This window comes from Micropterus salmoides, unplaced genomic scaffold (genome assembly GCF_014851395.1).
Source record: "Micropterus salmoides isolate LMB-PRFRI ecotype aquatic unplaced genomic scaffold, ASM1485139v1 Ms_hic_scaffold_17, whole genome shotgun sequence".
Lineage (NCBI taxonomy): Eukaryota > Metazoa > Chordata > Actinopteri > Centrarchiformes > Centrarchidae > Micropterus > Micropterus salmoides.
Window position 1 is genome coordinate 11,440,768 of NW_024040817.1, and position 20,472 is coordinate 11,461,239.

At 38.5% G+C, this 20,472-nt stretch overlaps 1 protein-coding gene across 1 annotated transcript; it reads right to left on the bottom strand.

Annotated features, from left to right (window-relative positions):
• Positions 1-4,590: 4,590 nt before the first annotated feature.
• smim13 (small integral membrane protein 13) lies at positions 4,591-7,372 on the bottom strand. The gene is made up of 2 exons (XM_038725278.1): positions 6,893-7,372; positions 4,591-5,517 (listed from the first exon to the last, which is right to left on the bottom strand). The coding sequence occupies exons 1-2, from the start codon at positions 6,966-6,968 to the stop codon at positions 5,327-5,329; spliced, it is 267 nt and encodes an 88-aa protein (XP_038581206.1). The 5' UTR covers positions 6,969-7,372; the 3' UTR covers positions 4,591-5,326.
• Between the last annotated feature and the right edge of the window lie 13,100 nt (positions 7,373-20,472).

Sequence of the window (20,472 nt, forward strand, 5' to 3'; positions counted from 1 at the left end):
AATCAGAAAATCTCATTAAAAATCCTTTGAGCTCACACAGGCTGGCACTTACAAGCAATCTAGCTGTTTTTATTATTCACTGCATTCCCCTCTGTGCTCTCCAGGGAGATGAGAAAGAAAGGAATTTGCAATGACTTTAAAAGGGTTCCCATTTAACCCAAAACTGCAGATAGACATTGTAAATCAGGAGATGTCAGGTCCATATTATAAGTCTGTCTTCTGCTAATGTGTTCTGCAAAGAGAGCAGAAACTACAGAAGCAGTGATGTTGAGAACAAAGGGTATCATGTTTTCAGGCTGGCCACAAACAGATAGAAAGGTGTAATGCCTACATTTTATCCTTTTTAGGCTGATTATTTTATCCAAAAAATAATTTCATAGGGAGGTAGGGAAAATAAATAAGTCAATTTAGTTTTAGCTTAAGCTAAATAAGCTAGCCGTGGCTCAACAGATACCTTACATTAGATATAGCTCTACTTGTTTAGCTGTTTTTTCTTTTGCATCTCAAGACATCTTGTGGTCCTAAACAAGTGAGAAAAATAGCTTTTGGCTGATAAATGCTTGAGACCTGGGGAGAGATTGATGCATCAATGAGTTATTTTAGTCCTGGCAGGTCTAATACATCAATTCAGGCCAGAACACACAGTCCTGGACTCAAAAGCAGCAGCCGCAGCTTCTGTGTGTGTGTCACCAGGGGCAGCTCGCCAAACATCTCATAAATGTCTTTGGTTTACCACAATTGCACAACTACGCAAGGTGGTGCAGAGACAGAGAGCTGAAGCTGCGTTTTGCACAATCCCCTGGAGCAGTTGTCTTCAAGCTCCCCGATGACATACCGTCTAGTCGAGAGGAGAAACAGCAAACAGGTGTTGGGCTGCTGAGATGGAAATTTGCAGTGATATACAAGAGCAGGAGCAATCAAGAGGTCAGCTGCTCACCTGTCGATTGTTGAGAGAACAAACAGTGAAAGGTCATCAGAGAGGTAAATGTGCAGTACCTAGAGCCAACAACAGGAGCAGGGAGCCTGCTCTTGCTGTATCATACAGTCTATGTGCTGTATATATACAGAGAGTTAGAGGAGCACTGGAGAGTCTATGTCATTTCCTTGGCTTACCACAATCATTTCCTGTAAAGTATTTGCAGGCTCTGAAATTACAGCTTCATAGCTCAGCAGGCCCTCCTTTTCTCAAAAAGAAAAAAATATATATAAAGGCCCCAGCTGCAGGCAGAAATACAGTCAACCAGATCAGAAGGAGAGGTGGCATCATTAGTATGAATGAAACTACGAGTGAAGGTTTGCCTCATAGTCAATTTACTGTAAGGGTGGTTTCTTAATTTTCTGCATCTGTTTTCCAGCAGATGATGAATGCATAATATCTGGACGAGTGGGTGCTCAAAATCTGAGTCATACCACAGTGAAATGTGGCAATTACTGCACTTTAAATATTTCTTCTTTTATATTTCTTCTATAATATAAGGTAATCTTTATGCAGAAAGCCTCATTCCAAAATAACATGTATTTTTTATGATTTTTTTTACCATGCATTCATGTATCACTTTAATGTTGCAGCTAGTAAATGTATATATATACTGTTAATAAAACATCAGAATGTATTTGTTTATCACATTTTCACTTTATCTGTGAAGTAACTAGAGCTTTCACATATATCTAGGAGTGAAAAGTACAGTATTTCCAACACTCTTTCCATCACTGTGTCCTTGGTGCTTTTTTGGTTCTAAAACTGCAAATATAAAGCTGTAACTGCAGATAAAGGATAAGTTTGTGTTGCAATTGTGAGTGAAAATATCATTTAAGTTAAAAGAGCTGACTTACACAAAAAAGGGTCCAAAAATACCACAAGCTCTGAGGAAATTCAATACATTTGAACTTTGTGTTAGTCGTATATATTTAACTTTACTGCTTTACCCTTCTGTTGCTCAAGCTTTCCAGTTTTATAAATACATTTTATCCTTTAGATGACACTATGCTTCATGTTTGCAGTCACTGCATTGTATCAAGTACAAACTGGAATAAGGAATAAGCTAATGATCCTTGAGGCTGAAGTGGATTAAGCCTTGTCAGACTAAAATCGTCTTTCAAAGCTACACAGGCTCAAACCAGATTATACTTACAGTAGAATAATTCACTGCATTGAGTTCTGGGACATTAATTCATGGCAGTAATTTAAAATCAGCCAACATGACTAAAAGGGCGCAGAGGAGCTCACTTGGGGTCAGGACAAGTGTTTTTATGTTAGTATTTGTTTTATTTTTGTTAAGTTTTAGCATCTTTTTTTATTTGTGAATTCCTCTCAAAAATAAAACAGCTGCACTTTTTATTCCAGAGTATTAAGGGAAAACTTCATGAATCCTTCACTGATGTAAACTAGGCATTTATTAATAATATTTCTATTTGTTAGAACATTGTCCTTTTTTTGTCTTCACATTTGAATGGTCCCGTTGAAACACATCTTTAAAAAGTGAACGGACTTTATTCTTTATCCACATGGATTCTTCATCACAAATTCTGAACAGACCAAAGTGATAAAACATCTAAAGCAACTATCTTGCTCAATTGTGAGAAAGAGTTTTCCTTCCAGCTCTGGCGCTGTCTTCTATCATTGCAATATTGCCACCTTGTGTTCAACTCTAGCATGTCAGGGACACTGAAAGTAACCTTTAACACTTGTGAGGTTTACAGAGTTCATCAAGTACATGACACAAGCTTGTGCACAAAGTCTGCCTGCAAAAACATATCTGATACCAAAGTTACTAGGTTACTAGGTCCCACTGGTGGAGGAAGTACTCAGATCTTTTACTTGAGTAAAAGTAGCAATACTACTTTACTTTACCAAAAGTAAAAAGTGCTTTTTATTCAGAATGGCCCATTTCGGAATAATATGTATTATATTATTGGATTACAATTATTGAGGGAGGGGCATAGAGCCACTTCGGGGGGGGGGGGGGGGGGGGGGCATGACTATGATTCATGTGGTGACAAGGCTTGTTTGTTTCAATCCCCTGTATCATTAAAGATTGATAAATATTAAAACCACTTTTGCTGGGGTGGGGGTTGGGGGGCATGAACTTTTTTTGCACCTGGGTGGGTGTGACAGAAGAAGTTTGAGAACCACTGCATTAATGTACACATATTTTTATGTTGCAGTTGGGAAGTGTGGTAATTACTTTATATACTGCTGGGTAGCTTGTGATTTTACCCCAGGGATCAATAGATCAAAAGTTTTATCTTAACCAAGAATAATTTATAATAATTTATTTGCTGATTATATTTTGTATTATTAATCTGAATCTGCAAAGTAACTTAAGTTATAAAATAATTGTCATGGAGTAAAAAAGTACCTCTGAACTGGAGAAGAGGAGAATTATGGAGTAGAATAAAATGGGAACACTAAGTCAAAATTGAAGTGAAGTACAGAACTTGGTACATAGTTGTTTCCACCACTGAGGTTAGCACGCTGGCTGTTTGGGTCAGAAAGCGGTCAAAAGTTGTATCTGAATGCCTTCTCAATTATTTACTTCATCGGTTAATCTTATGATTTTTTTCCTCGATTAATTGTTCAATAAAACATCAGTCCAAAACCCAAAATTATTCAATTTACTGCAAAGTCAAGGTGCGGAAAAGCTCATCAGAGAAGCTTAAACCAGAGAACCGTTTTAAATAAAATGACAATCGATTATCAAAACAGTTGAAGTAATTTTCCTGTCAACTGACATAAGTTGACAGGAAATCAGGTGAGCTGAGTCAGTGAACTCCTTTGAGTTTCTTCTTGAAATGAACTTTATCAAAGAACCGATCCTGATTTTACCTGACTTATGTACTTGAATTCCTTAGTTTCACGTTTTTATCCATTTACCCGATGGTTTAATTATTTATTTTTCTGCATTGTGAAAGGGATTTTAGAAAGTGTTCTGTATACAATTATATCAGCTCTAATGAAAATGAATTTCCAGATGGCTAATACATGGGTATTTCCACGTGTATATAAAATGAGGCAGTTTATGAAGTATTTTGTATGTTTATTACACAGGGGAATTTATAGCTAATAAAAAAAAAGTACTTTGAACCATCAATCACATCTCCTCCAGAATGACGTTTTCCTCAAACACTTTTCCACTAAAAGGAGGTCAGGCCTCAACATATTTATGGCGTTAATTATTTGAAGCTACTGCTCCACTGAAGAAGAAAAAAAATCACTGCTGATAAAAAGGTGCAAGAGTTACATGAGTTAAACCTGGAGGGAGAATATTACATATGTGTTGACTGAGCTCTGGTCAGTGTAGATTTTCCATGTGATGGAAAACAAGCTAGCAAGTTGTCTGAGCAAAAAGGAGGCCACGTAACAAACAGTGGGTGCCATGTAGACAGGCACCGGTGCAGACACAGGCATGGGGAAAGAAAGAGGGCTCACACACCTCCCAGGCAGCAGGAGCCTCGTTTCTTTGCTCCTAGACATCAGCCAACACTGTGGAGAGCCGCTTCTTAACACTTCTTAACACCAACAGTCCTTGATACTTTCTCCTGACTCTTCAAGTATAAATCTATAATTAATAAAAAAAAATTAAAAAAACGAAAAAAAAAAAAAAAAACAGGGGGAGGTGAAGGAGAAGTTGCAAGAAAAAGGTCACGTTTTACACAACTGGAATGAAGCCGTGTCATTTGGGCCATTACCTACATGTAATAATACGTAGAGTGTACTGTGCAAGAAACAACATGATGACAGCATAAACATTCCTTTCATTGCACTTTGCTACGCTTTAAAGAAAATAAAAACTGTCAGTTGTCCAAGTCACTGTTTCAGAGTCAGTTGTTGACATGATGTAGATGAGAAAATGTTTAAGTTATCTTCCTTGTTTGTTCAGAGTACAACTTTCTTCTGTTAAAAACACTAGATTAAAACATGCACATAAGAGAATTAACACATCTCTTTGTGTGATGGAGCATCTTTATGCTCCATATAGGTGGCAGGAAGCAGCATGGCCACTCATGAAAGCTGGCCATCACTATTGCAGGATAACAGGAGCCCCAGACTCCGGTACATATATGACTGTACATAATTAAACATATGAACAGACAAAGAAATGGACAGTAATGCAAGTGAATGGCTTTTCCCTTTGAAACCAGGAGGTCTGCCTGGTCAGTTTAAAGTGTCCTGGTGAAGAGGAGGGCTGACTACTGAGTGTCCACAAGGTCCTTGTGTAGTGTAGAGCACAGGGTGAGTGGGAAATGTCTGTGATGGTCACACACACGACGTTTGTAGAGGGCTGACGAGTAGACGTGAAGGATACACAGTGGCTGTCTGGATCATCTATGAAGTACTTTCCGGAGAGGCGACTCTTTGGCGTGCGGTCCTAGGCCGATTTCTTGTTGGGGCGTTAACTGTGCGTTCACTCTTGGTTTCGGACGGCTGCGTTTCGGCCTGTGGCGTGCCAGCGTCCCCGACAAGTTCACGCAGGAACTTGAACTTGGACAAGAAGAGCTGCCAGACTACATACCAACCTGTGGAGTAGAGAAGGGAAATAGATATTTACAGGCATAATAAAAAGGCAGCCAGAAATGACTCCTTACTGGATATGTTGAACAAAATTGAAAAGTATTATACGTAATATTTGTCTATATTGATGTTACTCATTAGTTTATACTTTCATAGAAATTAGTGTGTTTATAGTTTTTTTCTTTTATATAATACAAGCAATGAGATAATAATGTCTGGCTACATGGGTGGGAAATTAAATTGCAACTTGGATAATTTCTGTATTTTTAGACCCTATTTTCAAATATCAAAATAAGGTCATTTTAGGTACAAAAACTCTTGGTCCGAGCAGTACTTTTCCATGATGTTGTCTGTAGAGCTGCAACTAGTTATTTCGACAACAAAATATGTGAAAATAGGGCACAGGTTTAAAAATATCTACATTATCTTTTAAAAATATACTTTGTTTGTTCAACGGACAGAATATGTTTTCATCCAGATGGACCAAACAGCTGTGGTGGAATGTAAGCAAGTACATTACATTTGCTCAAGTACAATACTTTACATGCATATTACCACTTAATTGTACTTCATACTTTACTCCACTAAATTTCAGAAGAAAATATTGCACCTTTTATTCCCCTACAGTTATTGTTACTTTTTAAATGAATATTTTAAATACAAAGCAAGTGATCAGTTTATAAAATAAGATGCAGTGTTATAGATTAAACAACCCAACGGTTTATATAGTCCTTGAAATTAGCTCCACCTCAACCAACTACAGTATTAAGTAATTAACTTATATTTGGCTGAAAGTACTTTAGTAACATTTTGAATGCCTAACTTGGACTTATATGGAGTATTGCTACTTTTACTTTAGTAAATTATTTGAAAACTTCTTCAACCACTGCAAATGTGTCTTTGAGGACTCTGGAAATACTTTCAAAACAAGTTTCTTTTCACATTCTCCCCCTTTCCCTGCTGGCTCAGGTGTGGCCAGTCAGTCTGTCCAAGAAAAATCTGAGCAGGTGTGGGCCTGAGTAATAAACCTGCAGGCTTGAGGAGAGGAGCAGTAAAGGAGCAGCCATGTTTATGTTCTGACCTCTGCCAGACTCCTCCTCTCCGCATGATAAAAATAGAAACCCCTTGCTGTAATCGAAACTTGCCGGTCAAAGACATTTAATCCACTCTGACCTGCCTTACAATGCAACTTTATAGAAACAGGTGGACATTTAGGGGCAAACTGTTTCAACTGTTCCTATTATAAGTTTACCATCCAGCTTATTTTCTTTAGCTATTAATGTTGCCTCACTGATTTGTTAAAACCAATCCTATCAAAACCGCTGAAGCAGTCAAAAATGGCTCAGCGAGTTATGTAAGGTTATTTTTCTTTAAACTCACCAAACAGCATGAAGAGCAGCGCACAGACAAGTGTGGCCACAATGACCAGCAGTGTGAGCCCGACACTCTGCCACATCTTTCAGCTGGGACACCTGGTAGCGACGACAGCATAAGAGGAGATGGATGAAGCGGACAGAAACTGTAGTGTTGGGTGTTAGGTTAGCCGCCCGGCAGCTGAGTCAAGACGAGGGAGAGAGAGAAACAAACAGCAGCAGCAGCACACATCTCAAACTCACACCAGCTTGTTTGCTAGCGTGTGGCTAAGCTAGTTAGCTAGCAGCAAATGGAGCCGCAGTACTTTAATAACCAGCCGAGGTGAGGGGCTGTAACATTAGCTAACGGTAGCGGGTCACAGCGGGGTAAAGTCCTCCTTCTGTGTGCTACATAACTTCAATGTGTGTTTGCTAGTTCTCACAGAGGAGCAGCTACAGTAAATCAGCGTCATGAAACCGACTCAAACTGCTCGCTTCTTCTTCTACTTCTTTTATTTGGCAGACTGGCATCGAACTTAAATGGTGCATTACCGCCACCTACTGTACTGGATACAAAAAAATAAGCAGAAAAACAAAACAAACAATAATGATATCATTTCTGCCACTCCTGTGTCCTTTAAGAACCTAATTAAAAGTGCACTAATGTCATTTAATGACTTTCCCGGTAAGTCCCTCTCTAAATTCAAGAGGCTCTTGAAAACCCCTCTCTTCAAAGAACACTTCCTCTTCTAACACCTCATGCACTTCGTGTGCTCTAACTCTTCCATCTCCTTACAGTTCTCTTATTGCACTATTCGTTAACTCTTACTTCTTTCCCTAGGTATTTACCCCATTGATGCTGTATGCGCTGTTAGCTCTAACTAGTATTTATTGTCACTAGTAGATCTACTACTTTATAGACGCTTTATTGATGCTTGTATGTTGTTCCTCAAATGTAAGTCACTTTGGATAAAAGTGTCTGCCAAATGAGTAAATGTAAGTTTAAATTGTCATTATGAATATATCTGCTGATTATTTTCTCCAGTAATCGATTGATTGTTTGTCACAATAACCCAGAGCCCAAAGTGATACCTTCATAATGCTTGTTTTTGTCCAACCAACAGTCCCAACCTTAACATTATTAACAATACATTCAAATTATTAAAATAAGTAAAAGGAAAAGCAGCAAATCTTCACATTTGTGAAGTTAGAACAATGAAATGTTTTTCCATGAAAAACAGTTGAAACAATTAATCGTTTCAGCTGTTTTTACTTATATAAACTGTTGTGTCGTGTAAGTTATTCAAAACATCACATTTTTTAAACTCTCCATATGTTTTGTGTGTAAGAAGCTTAATTTGTAAAGGAACAACTGAAGCTGTTAATATAAATAGGGCAGACCGGGTACGGTTGTAACAACACCAGTTCCACCAAATAGAGATAAGATAGGAGTTATGTGATCATTTCAGTATTTACCTGCTTCCTCCCCTATTAGGCATGGCGGTTATCAAGTCTGGAAAGAGGTGCATTTAGAATATAAAGAGAACAAAATGATTTTGAGTTAAGAAAGTAAAGTTTTTAACCAAGACTATTTTTGGTTTAGTATCTATACTATTGCAGATATAATTGTTTGACTTATATTAGATTGAAATGTAGTTTCTTAGGCAACATGTGATGCATTTTTTCCTTTCTAATTTCAAACCACTATGGTAACACAGCTAGCTAAACATTGGCTGACAGGGTGTGTCATGGGTGCGCTGAGTGCAGGCTGAGGACTGAGGTGTGGACCCAAATGCAGACGTAGGCGAGGCGGTTGCAGTTCAAACAAAAGATTTTATTAAACAAGTACAGTAGGCTTACACTGGGAGCTAAGTGGCAATGGTCCAAACAAAACTTACTCCAAACAAAAACATAATCCATAGGGAAAAAATCCAAAACAAAGGAATAAGGTACAAACCACGAATTAATCCACAAGTGCCGGTACAGGACGGAACACTCAACACAGACGCAAGGACGTGACAAAGACTGAAGACACAAGCAGGCATATATACACACACAGGGACTAACGAGCGGGGCAGGAGCAACACAAGTGAGGGGGATCAGGACTAATGAGACACAGGCAGGCAGAGAGACAGCAGGGGAAAACAGACAGACACCAATAAGGCCATAGGGAAACTAATAATAACCAGGAACAAAACAGAGAATAAATAACTGAACATAAGCAGACAGATCACTAAAACTACAACTAACAGGGAAAACAGACTGAACTAAGATTAAACAGAACGCAGAGCAAACACGGACAAAATAATATCGAAGTACACGGGACCAGGAGTAGAGACTTTGACATGGATAAGAATGCAGGATATAACTAGAATACGAGACAAGACAGATACTAAGAAAACTTAAACATGGGAATGAACAAAGGACTAGACTTAGCTACAAAACCCTAAACATGACAGATCAAATACAGCTATAGAAACACAGAATCCAAAAACAGACTAAAACAGGAAAGAAATGAACACAAAACCACACTCCTAACAGGGTGGATTGTAACACTTCTTTAAAAAGCGTTGCACCCATCCCCTATACATACAACTAGGGACTTTCTGTCTGGGCCCACCAAACCCGCACTCCAGGGTTACCGGCATTAATTTGTCAGCACTGTGACCAGTACTCCCCATTCACATGTTGTACACATGTTGGCGTGTGTATCGTCACTTGACCCTTTCCATATTCGGTCTCCGCCAGTGGAGAGTGTAGAAAAGTGTATGGGCAGCTTGTGAGAAGTGCCTGTGCGTAGGAAAAAGTCCCAGTAAGCCAAATAGTAAAATATAGAAGTGCTGGTATACGTGCCCATGAATACCGGCCCACTTCAAGCACTGACTGTGACTCTGAATAAGAATATACACACATTGACACACACACACACACCCTCTTTTTAGTTAGACCTAAGGATGTACAGAAATGTTCTTTAAATAATTACATTTTAGTAGTATGTATTAAGTATACTTTTAAGTATGTTTATTCTATAGATAAATTTACATACACATAACAAAGTCTGTTGCAGCAAGAGAAAAATATTGTTCTTTTATATAATTACCTGTTTTGGAAGCATATCATATAGTGTGGCATCTATTTTTGATTCTTTTGTGTGATTGTTACAACCTACCCCGCTATTGGTATAGGTTGTAATAAGGGAACACAACGCATTTGACGTCAACTCACGAGGTCTGTGATATTCTTGTAGAGGATTGAATTGGTGCCATTTGTAGTGAACAAATGTGGATACTTTGTATACAAATTTGAGAACTCTACCTAAAAGATCCAGTGAGTTATAGTTACTGAAGCAAATACATATATATAGTTACTGAACCTAATACACACTGCTCAAAAAAAACACAATGTAACTCCAACTCAATCACACTCCTGTGAAATCAAACTGTCCACTTAGGAAGCAACACTGATTGACAATCAATTTCACATGCTGTTGTGCAAATGGAATAGACAACAGGTGGAAATTATAGGCAATTAGCAAGACACCCCCAATAAAGGATTGGTTCTGCAGGTGGTGACCACAAACCACTTCTCAGTTCCTATGCTTCCTGGCTGATGTTTTGGTCACTTTTGAATGCTGGCGGTGCTTTCACTCTAGTGGTAGCATGAGACGGAGTCTACAACCCACACAAGTGGCTCAGGTAGTGCAGCTCATCCAGGATGGCACATCAATGCGAGCTGTGGCAAGAAGGTTTGCTGTGTCTGTCAGCGTAGTGTCCAGAGCATGGAGGCGCTACCAGGAGACAGGCCAGTACATCAGGAGACGTGGAGGAGGCCGTAGGAGGGCAACAACCCAGCAGCAGGACCGCTACCTCCGCCTTTGTGCAAGGAGGAGCAGGAGGAGCACTGCCAGAGCCCTGCAAAATGACCTCCAGCAGGCCACAAATGTGTCTGCTCAAACGGTCAGAAACAGACTCCAGGAGGGTGGTATGAGGGCCCAACCTCCATAGGTGGGGGTTGTGCTTACAGCCCAACACCGTGAAGGACGTTTGGCATTTGCCAGAGAACATCAAGATTTGCAAATTTGCCACTGGCGCCCTGTGCTCTTCACAGATGAAAGCAGGTTCACACTGAGCACATGTGACAGAGTCTGGAGACGCCGTGGAGAAGGTTCTGCTGCCTGCAACATCCTCCAGCGTGACCGGTTTGGCGGTGGGTCAGTCATGGTGTGGGGTGGCATTTCTTTGGGGGGCCGCACAGCCCTCCATGTGCTCGCCAGAGGTAGCCTGAATGCCATTAGGTACCGAAATGAGATCCTCAGACCCCTTGTGAGACCATATGCTGGTGCGGTTGGCCCTGGGTTCCTCCTTATGCAAGACAATGCTAGACCTCATGTGGCTGGAGTGTGTCAGCAGTTCCTGCAAGAGGAAGGCATTGATGCTATGGACCGGCCCACCCGTTCCCCAGACCTGAATCCAATTGAGCACATCTGGGACATCATGTCTCGCTCCATCCTCTAACGCCACGTTGCACCACAGACTGTCCAGGAGTTGGTGGATGCTTTAGTCCAGGTCTGGGAAGAGATCCCTCAGGAGACCATCCGCCACCTCATCAGGAGCATGCCCACGCGTTGTGTACATGGAGGCCACACACACTACTGAGCCTCATTTTGACTTGTTTTAAGGACATTACATCAAAGTTGGATCGGCCTGTAGTGTGGTTTTCCACTTTGATTTTGAGTGTGACTCCAAATCCAGACCTCCATGGGTTGATAAATTTGATTTCCATTGATAATTTTTGTGTGATTTTGTTGTCAGCACATTCAACTATGTAAAGAAAGGAGTATTTAATGAGATTATTTCATTAATTCAGATCTAGGATGTGTTATTTTAGTGTTCCCTTTATTTTTTTGAGCAGTGTATAAGTTAAAAGTACAATGTTTCCCTCTGAGATATAGTGGAGTAGAAGTACAAGTGGCATGAAAAGAAAACACTCAAGTCAAGTACAAGCACCTCAGATTTGTGTTGTATCCAGTGGTCTCTGTCCTCTGTCTACCTTTTGTTCTGTTTCCCCATCCTATTGTGTCTGTCTGTTTTCCCCTGTGAGTTTACAGGTGGGCGTGGTTTTCCTCTCAGTCCAACTTCCTCGCTCAGTTTTCCCTATCTGGACCTGGATTAACTCCCTCGCCCCCACCAAACTGTTTATTCCTCAATAAACTCTCTTGACTAGTGAACTGTGATCTGTCTCTGTCATGCTTTTGGGTCCAGCTCTTATGTACACACATAACAATTTGTACTTTAGTACAGTACTTGAATAAATGTATTTAGTTACTGCCTTTTGAGCAGGCTTGATATTAATGCTAACAGTTGTACCACCTTGATGCAGACTTTTGAGGAATCTTGTGACGTTACATGAAAGATCTTGTGACAGTGACGACATTGTCCTTCCTGTGATTCACTGACATCCTTTTCATTAAACACACATTTATTGGCCTTTACCAGATCTCCCTGCAGCCATCTACTTTGTGCTTTATGTAAATGTGTAAATGTAAAACACCAGATATGTAACCTGGTTATTAAGTGTAGAAAAAGTAGCCTTATAAAATACTTACTCAGGATATTCTGCTGAATTTAAAATAAGTAGAAATAAAATAATTTACAAATGTTCTAGAAAAAACTTTTAGTCTTATTTTATCTTCTATTTTATTTTACTCTTGATATTTATTTATATTCACTTGTGTATCTTATCTGCCATGTCTTAGTGCCTTATTATGTCGTATGTGAAGCCTTGTGAAAAGATGCTCCACAAATAAAACTTGCCTTGCCTAAGACATTACTTTATGTTTTTATTATTATATTTTCTTATCTACCTCTTTGAGTTTTCTTTATGTTGTATGTGTTGTGATTCATGTATGGCTTGGCGATGTAACAGTTTTCCATTGAGTTTAAAAAAGCAAGCAATGAGTTCAATTGCACTTAGATACTGAAACATTGCAGCTATGTCTCCTAGTTGTTTCGTATCAGTGTATTGCTTTAAAGTCATGTGCCGTGCCACCTGATGAATGGATTTCCCATTTTTGTACCTCTCCCACTACTCTGTCCAAATCCACAAGAAGAGTTGAAGCCTGTCTGTTTTCCATTTTGTAGAAGCATGACATGATGGTTTCTGGTCTAAAATGCATAATGTCACATCATTTTGGTGAGGCATAAGAATGCAATGTAAATTTACAGTAAAATAGCTGGCTCAACTTCCCCCAGGTCTTTTGGCTCAAATTACCCCATCTTTGCCATTTAAAAAAAATTGTGTCATCCAGTAGTTTAAGGGTAACGTCATGCTAACAGTATAGCCTCATATTGTAACTTCTGACAAGCACTAACACATGCATAATATGTGCATAAGATTTTCTCACATATGTCTGTAATTGTTCAGACACAAGAATCAGGACTCCTTGATGTGCTTATCATTTATTCCATGTGCCTCTCTTCATCACAGGGTGAGTAAAATGGATGACTCTTCAAAAATGTGTGGTCACCTGACCAATTTTGTCTATGGTTGCTGAGAAACAAAGGATGGCTCAACTTCCCCACAGGCTAAAATCACCCTGCTCTCCCCTAATAATGATTCAGATTACAAATTATACATAGGAGGAATATATTTATATTTAGTTCTGAAATATTAATTACTTTACTTAATAATTGTTTTACAGTGAAAGTGAATTTCTTTACTGAATCCACCTTGCATGAACGCACAAGTGCATTTATTTGCCAGTCCAGCAGGAGGAGTCATTTTCAAACTTCTTTAACCTGATGAATTGTTCTCAGGAAACAAATCTCTTTTTTTCTAAGAAAGCCGTTCTCTGGGTGTAACTGATGCGTTCCTGTGTTCCTGCAGAATGAGCCACTAGAGACTTTCCAGAAATGTTCCCCTTATCAGATCCTTCTGAACTAGACCGTGTGAAGATACACAGGAAGCTGCATTTAAACGAGGCTGTGAAGCAGATAAAGCTGCTGACGTCAAGTATCTCATCTGAAGATACACGTGCTCCAATGTTGAGCAAGATGTCAGTTGTAGATGTCAAATTTGCCGCTGTGTCTGCTTTATTACTTCAAAAGTTAACAACACTGCTGAGGAATTTCAATATGTAAATACAGTTTGTACACATCCATGTCACCCTGTGATTCACTCTCATTCTGTCTGAAATACAGTGGTGCAATGTAACCTAGTACAATTCCCCTAGCACTTCACTTAAGTACAATTTTGAGGTACTTGTACTTTACTTACTTTATTGTGGCGATGGAACAGTGGATGGTGGCCTTTGGAGTGGGAGACCTGGGTTCAACATTGATTCCAACAGCGACACATCCATGTCCCCGAGCAAGACACTTAACCCCTAATTACTCCAGAAGCGTGCGACATTTAGAGCAACTCTAAGTCACTTTGGATAAAAGCGTCAGCTGAATGTGTAAATGTAGTATAATTTAACTAGAGCAACAAGTTAAAACTGCAGATAAATACAAAATATCAACTAATGAATGATGACGTATTAGTACAGAATAAACTACCCAGCAGTATATAAACTGGTAAAATTATTCCATTTTTTACCAGCTGCAACATTTAAGTGCTCCAGTAATCATAATACAAAATGTGCCATTGTGCATAGTGAGTAAATTTACATTTGACACACTTTATGTATATATATTATTATATTAAGTATAGATGATAATACTTATGTAGTTTTACTCAAGTAAACATTTTAAATGCAGGATTTTTACTTGTGACAGTGTATTTCTACACTGTGGTATTGTTACTTTTACTTAAGTAAAATAACTGAGTACTTCTATCACCTCTGCTGAAATCTAGGAACAGCACATCATGTCCTGACTTGCGCGAGCTTGCAGCGGAGTGTATCCTTTCATGAACACCAGCCTCTGTATTTGCATATTATGTTGAACATGAGTCATGCTTCAAGATGGCAGTAAAACACATCTGAGAAGAACATTGTGTTCAGCCCATATACCTGAAAGCCCTTAAGCCCTTAGGACTCTTTTCTCTATTTCATGACGGTTTTCACCCCCAGGAGTATTAGTGTCAGGTTTTGAATCATTAGTTTCAAAGTTTAGGTTATCTTTATCATCACAATGTATCAAATAACAATGTGACGTTTGATAGAGATTTCCCTCAGGAGTTGGTATCGCCTAAAAACAGAGCTAAAAGAGAGTGAATAGTTGAGTTCAAGTCATCAGGTTGTGGCAGTACTGATTCCCCAGACTTTAAGACTTTATCAGTTTAGCCTGGGAACCAGTTCCCAACCACATCAAAAAATACTTCTCTACTTCCTCAATAAAACCCACTTTAAAGTTTCCCTAAATGAAATAGACAAAAGAAATGTGTCTAAAAGGAAGTTTCAATGAAAATAAACAATAAAGCCTGCAGGTGCGTGGCTATGGTTAGCACCAAGATCTGCCCTAATGCTGAAAACTAGTTGAATGCTGATTATTAATTTTCACTCAAACTAGGCTGCTAGGACTCTTAAAATCACCCTCAATCTGAAAAAGCAAAAGACAGCAAAGACATCTAAAAGAAAACCTTAACAGACTATAGTTTCTAGCTGACAACATTTGATCAAATTAGATGTGCAGAAAGCTGGCGAAGGCTCAAACAGACCAAGGTGGGGCGCTTCCTCACCTCTTCACAAAGAATCCCCAAAGAAAGGGTGTCGACACACCCTGAATGGCCAACAGGGAAATTCACCAACTGCTCTCAAATATTATGAAGGAGCCAGTCCCCACACCCTGCGCAACAAGCGATCTGCATAACCCTCCAATCAACTCAGAAGCCAAAACAAATTGGGGAAAAATAACAGCAAGTATCAGAGAACAGGTGACATGACTCCAAAGAATAATAAAAAATAATAATAAAGAGCAGCTTCTTCCCCCAGGCTATGTCACTTTTAATTTAAATTCATCCTCAGCACTGCACCGTGCAAAATAGTTGTATATAATGTATGTATATAATTTTATATTTTTTGTATGTTGATTTGTAGCATGAAAGGAACCACAAACTACAACTAATTTTACAACCATGTTGACCATGTACCTTGTACCTTGTATAATGTTGCTCTGCATCTGCAGGATGTGTAAACAAACAACTGTGTGCTAACAAGTTCATCAACTTAAAAGGCATGTCAGTGTTGTGTTCACAACTTTCTTTTGCCCAATCAGAATCAGAAGGAGCTTTATTGCCAAGTAATGTTTTACACATATGAGGAATTTGTATTGTGCAGACGTATTGCAAAGGAAAAGAATATTGTGAACATAAATATATAAATTGACAATATAAAAATATAAAACAACAAAGATTAACAATTAACAACAAATATGTGCAATCTGCCAGGTTTGTGCATGATATGAAATGAGGTAAGTGGCCAGAAATTCAGTTATTGCAGGTTCAAGAGGAGAGACAGCCGGCCTGCTTTCACGATTAAAAAAGTGATAAAGATCTTCTCTTATGCGGCAAAATGCTGAACAAAGTTCAATCAGATTAAAAATGTGGTTTGGAGTCAGGTCTCTCGTTTGGTTTCTCTTTCCAAGAATCTCATCTTTTCCAGTGAAAGTGGGACGTTTCACTCTGACAATGTCTCCACACTTTGTTTGTTGATCTTGATCAACAAAAAATCAAATATTTCCCAAAATGTCAATGAGTTTCCCTTTAACCTTCAAACTACGACAAGCTGTTTTTCGGTTAAATTAGGAGTGACTGTGATCATTTTCTCATATAATAATATGAGCCTAATAATAATATCTTTCTCATATCACATAGCCAACTCACTGCATTTAAAACTTTCCTAAAGCATCAAACGTTTGGCTCTCTTGTACTATATTTTCTCTGTCTAAGTTTTATTTTATCTTACAGTATCTACAGTTTGCTGAAATTCAATATTTCTTTGTTCCATATTCTCGCTCAGGTATGTGTGTGTGTACCTGCAATGTTCATGTGCATTTGACTGTGCTTAAATGTACTGAGTTGATATCAAATTGCACCGTAAGCAGGGGAAGTACAGTAAGAGCTCAATGCAAAACTGTTTCCGTGAATGACTCATACATCTTTGTATGTCATGGATGTTCCTCCGGCAGTCTGTGTTTGCTAAGTGTCCCATGACCAAACATGATCATTGTTCAACAATATTTGAAGCAATCATTGAACACACTGCTCATTATATTCAACACCTGACTCATGCAAACAAGTAAAGTTTTTTTTTCATGTTTAAAGAAATTTAAACCAAATCGTCAGTAAGTGATTTAAAATTAAACTTTCTCGCACCTCATTATATTCTATTATCTGAAACCAGCAAAATGGATCATTATCTGATCCTCCTACAAAAACAAATTTAATTTGAACAACCTGCTGCTTTAAATTAACTAAATGCCGTTTAGCTGTGGTTTTATGTTGAAGAATAAGTTTTTAAATCTCGTAAAGTGTATTTTAACCTGATGACCTGTTGAGTCCATGTGCTCAGACTGCACAGAGGAGATTTTTTACACAACTTTTTGTACACAGGTATATGTGCTATGCAAAGACGCCTCAACTTGTCTGCACATAGAAAGTTGTGGAAAAGGTAAACAGATACAAATTTGAGTATATCCATTTTATACCACTTTGTACTTCTACTTGACAACATTCAACAAGGAAAAGCAGGTAAGCTGGCCCAAACATCTTGGAGACTAACCACAGTTCTTCTTTGGATTTAGGCAGCCTCAGTTGCTTCTCTCTCTTCATGTAAACCCAGACAGACTCGATGATGTTGAGATCTTTACTTCCAGGATTCCTTGTTCTTCTTTGAGCTGATGATAGTTCTTAGTGACTTTTGCTGGATGTTCGGGGTCATTCTCATGCTGCAGAATAAATTTGGGGCCAATCAGATGCCTCCCTGATGGTATTACATGATGAGAAGTATTACTTCTCAGCTTTAAGACCATTAATTCTGACCAAATCTCCAACTCCATTTGCAGAAATGCATCCCCAGACTTGCAAGGAACAAGCCCTTCGGTTAACAAACTGTCTTCTGCTACAGCCAAATATTTCACATTTTGACTCATCAGTCCATAGCAGCTGCTGCTTTTTTTACAGCCTGTTTCTGTATTGCTGTGCATAGTGGAGTCACTTGGCCTTTTTTCTATTTAAACTGCTGTGCAGTTTTTACTTAAGTGACATATCAACTGAAGGAATTTTACTTGTTATGTATTTATGTATTGCAATATTGCAACATTTACTAAGTAAAGGATATGAATGCTTCCCCAAAGTATTTACACAGAATGTGAAATTAGTGATACAAATATGCAGACAAAGCATCTGTCTGTCTTTCCTATGTGACAAAGTTGTATAAAACCTTTTATATAATATCTCTGGTTCTGCTGCATAGATTTTTATACTTTTTTTTAAAACTATCCTTTGTAAGACCAGTATGGGAGTGCATTACTAAATCTGTGAAGTACTCTATTTTAAGTGACATTTCCAGTGCAGGACTTTTGTTTAGTTTTTATTTTGCAGTATTGCTTTTAAATTAGGATCTGCATACTTCCTACAATAAACTGAATTACTCAACACCCGCTCCATTCTGGGACCTCTTTTGTTTAACATTGACATGCTTCCACTGGCTCAGATTATGAAAAACAACAAAATATGTTACCATAATTATGCAGATGACACACAGATTTACATAACCATTTCACCAGGGGACTATTATCCCATACAGGTGCTGAGTAACTGTATTGATCAGGTCAACGATTAGATGTGCCAGAATCTTTTTCAATTAAACAAGGATAAAACTGAAGTTATTGTTTTTGGAGCCAGGGAGGAACGATTGAAAGTCAGTGCTTGACTTCAATCAGTAATGTTACGAACCACAAATCAAGCCAGAAATCTTGGTGTAGTCATGGACTCAGACCTGAATTTGAGGAGCCATATTAAGACAGTTACAAAGTCAGCCTACTATCACCTGAAGAATATATCAAGGATTAAAGGACTTAGGTCTCAGCAGGACCTGGAAAAGCTTATCCATGCATTTATCTTCAGTCGACTCGACTACTGTAACAGTGTCCTTACAGGGCTCCCTAAGAAATCCATCAGACAGCTGCAGCTGATTCAGAGTCCTCACTAAGACCAAAAAGGTGGATCACATCACTTCAGTTCTGAGGTCTTTACATTGGCTTCCTGTATGTCAAAGAATTGATTTCAAAATCCTGCTGTTAGTTTATAAAGCACTAAATGGTTTAGGGCCAAAATACATTTCTGATCTTCTGCTTCATTATGAACCATCCAGACCTCTCAGGTCATCTGGGGCAGGTCTGCTTTCTGTCCCCAGAGTCAAAACTAAACAAGGAGAAGCAGCGTTCAGTTATTATGCTCCATATATCTGGAACAAACTCCCAGATAACTGGAGGCCTGCTGAAACTGTCGGTTCTTTTAAATTAAGACTGAAGACTTTTCTTTTTACCATTGCTTTTAGTTAAATATTTAAGATTTTTCTTTTTACCACTGCCTTTAACTAGTAGATTGATAACTTACACTGCACTGTAACTTTTACTGTTCTGTTTTCTTTGACTTTGTTTTTAGTTTTTTACGGTTGCTTTTAATTAAATATTTACACAGTGAGAAATGAGTAGATAATTGAGTTGGATGATTGTGGGAGTGAGATTGAACAGAGTGAAGGAAGCGGTCTTAAATTTCGCGCCCGAGTAATTTGCAGGAACCTCTGTCCACCTGTAAATGCGCAGGTGGGTCTAGAGTATAACTGGATCAAAGTGGCCTGCTGACAGACATGTCCTGGTTTCTCTGTAGTGTCTGAGGGTTTTTGGAGTTTCACTGGACCCAAAGATTGCTGTGGACCCAAGTACAGACTAGCTAGAGAGAGTAGATTAAGTGTACTTCTCTGTTTACTCTCTTTTCAAAATGATTGTAACTCAATTATTTGCTCAACCCCTCAGCCTGTTTTTATTTTCCATTTAACTCTTTTAACCCTGATTGTAACACTGTAACTTTTGTTATATTTCCCTGTTGCTTTTATGTTTTATGTAAAGCACTTTGAATTACCTTGTTGTTGAAATGTGCTACACAAATAAACTTGCCTTGCCTTGCCTTGCCTTACTTATACTATGCCTATACTTATTATCTATGTAAACAAACTTGTTGGACAACATTAAATTACCAAAATGTTAGACTGGCCCTGACTCACGATTTCATTAACTGTTCATTTAAAAAAAAGAGTATTTTGATTGACACAAATATAGTTGCAACAATTTTTGCCATTTTAATTCCTTTAGGAAACTGTCATTGGCTTTTTGCTTCTTCGTAAAATTTTATAAACAAAAATATTAATTGATTAACAAGGGAATAATTGTTTTGTGCCTGGAGTCAATAATTGACTCCAGGCACAAGACAAGCTTCTGCATGAAAACATATATATGTATATTGTTAAATCTACGTATTTGTAAATAAGATTTTAGGTGTGAAAATAAATTTAGCAGAAGACCTGAGTTTACCTGTGCTGACGAGACTCGGGACAAGTATTTCACAGCTCTCTCTATCACACACACACACACACACACACATCACAAA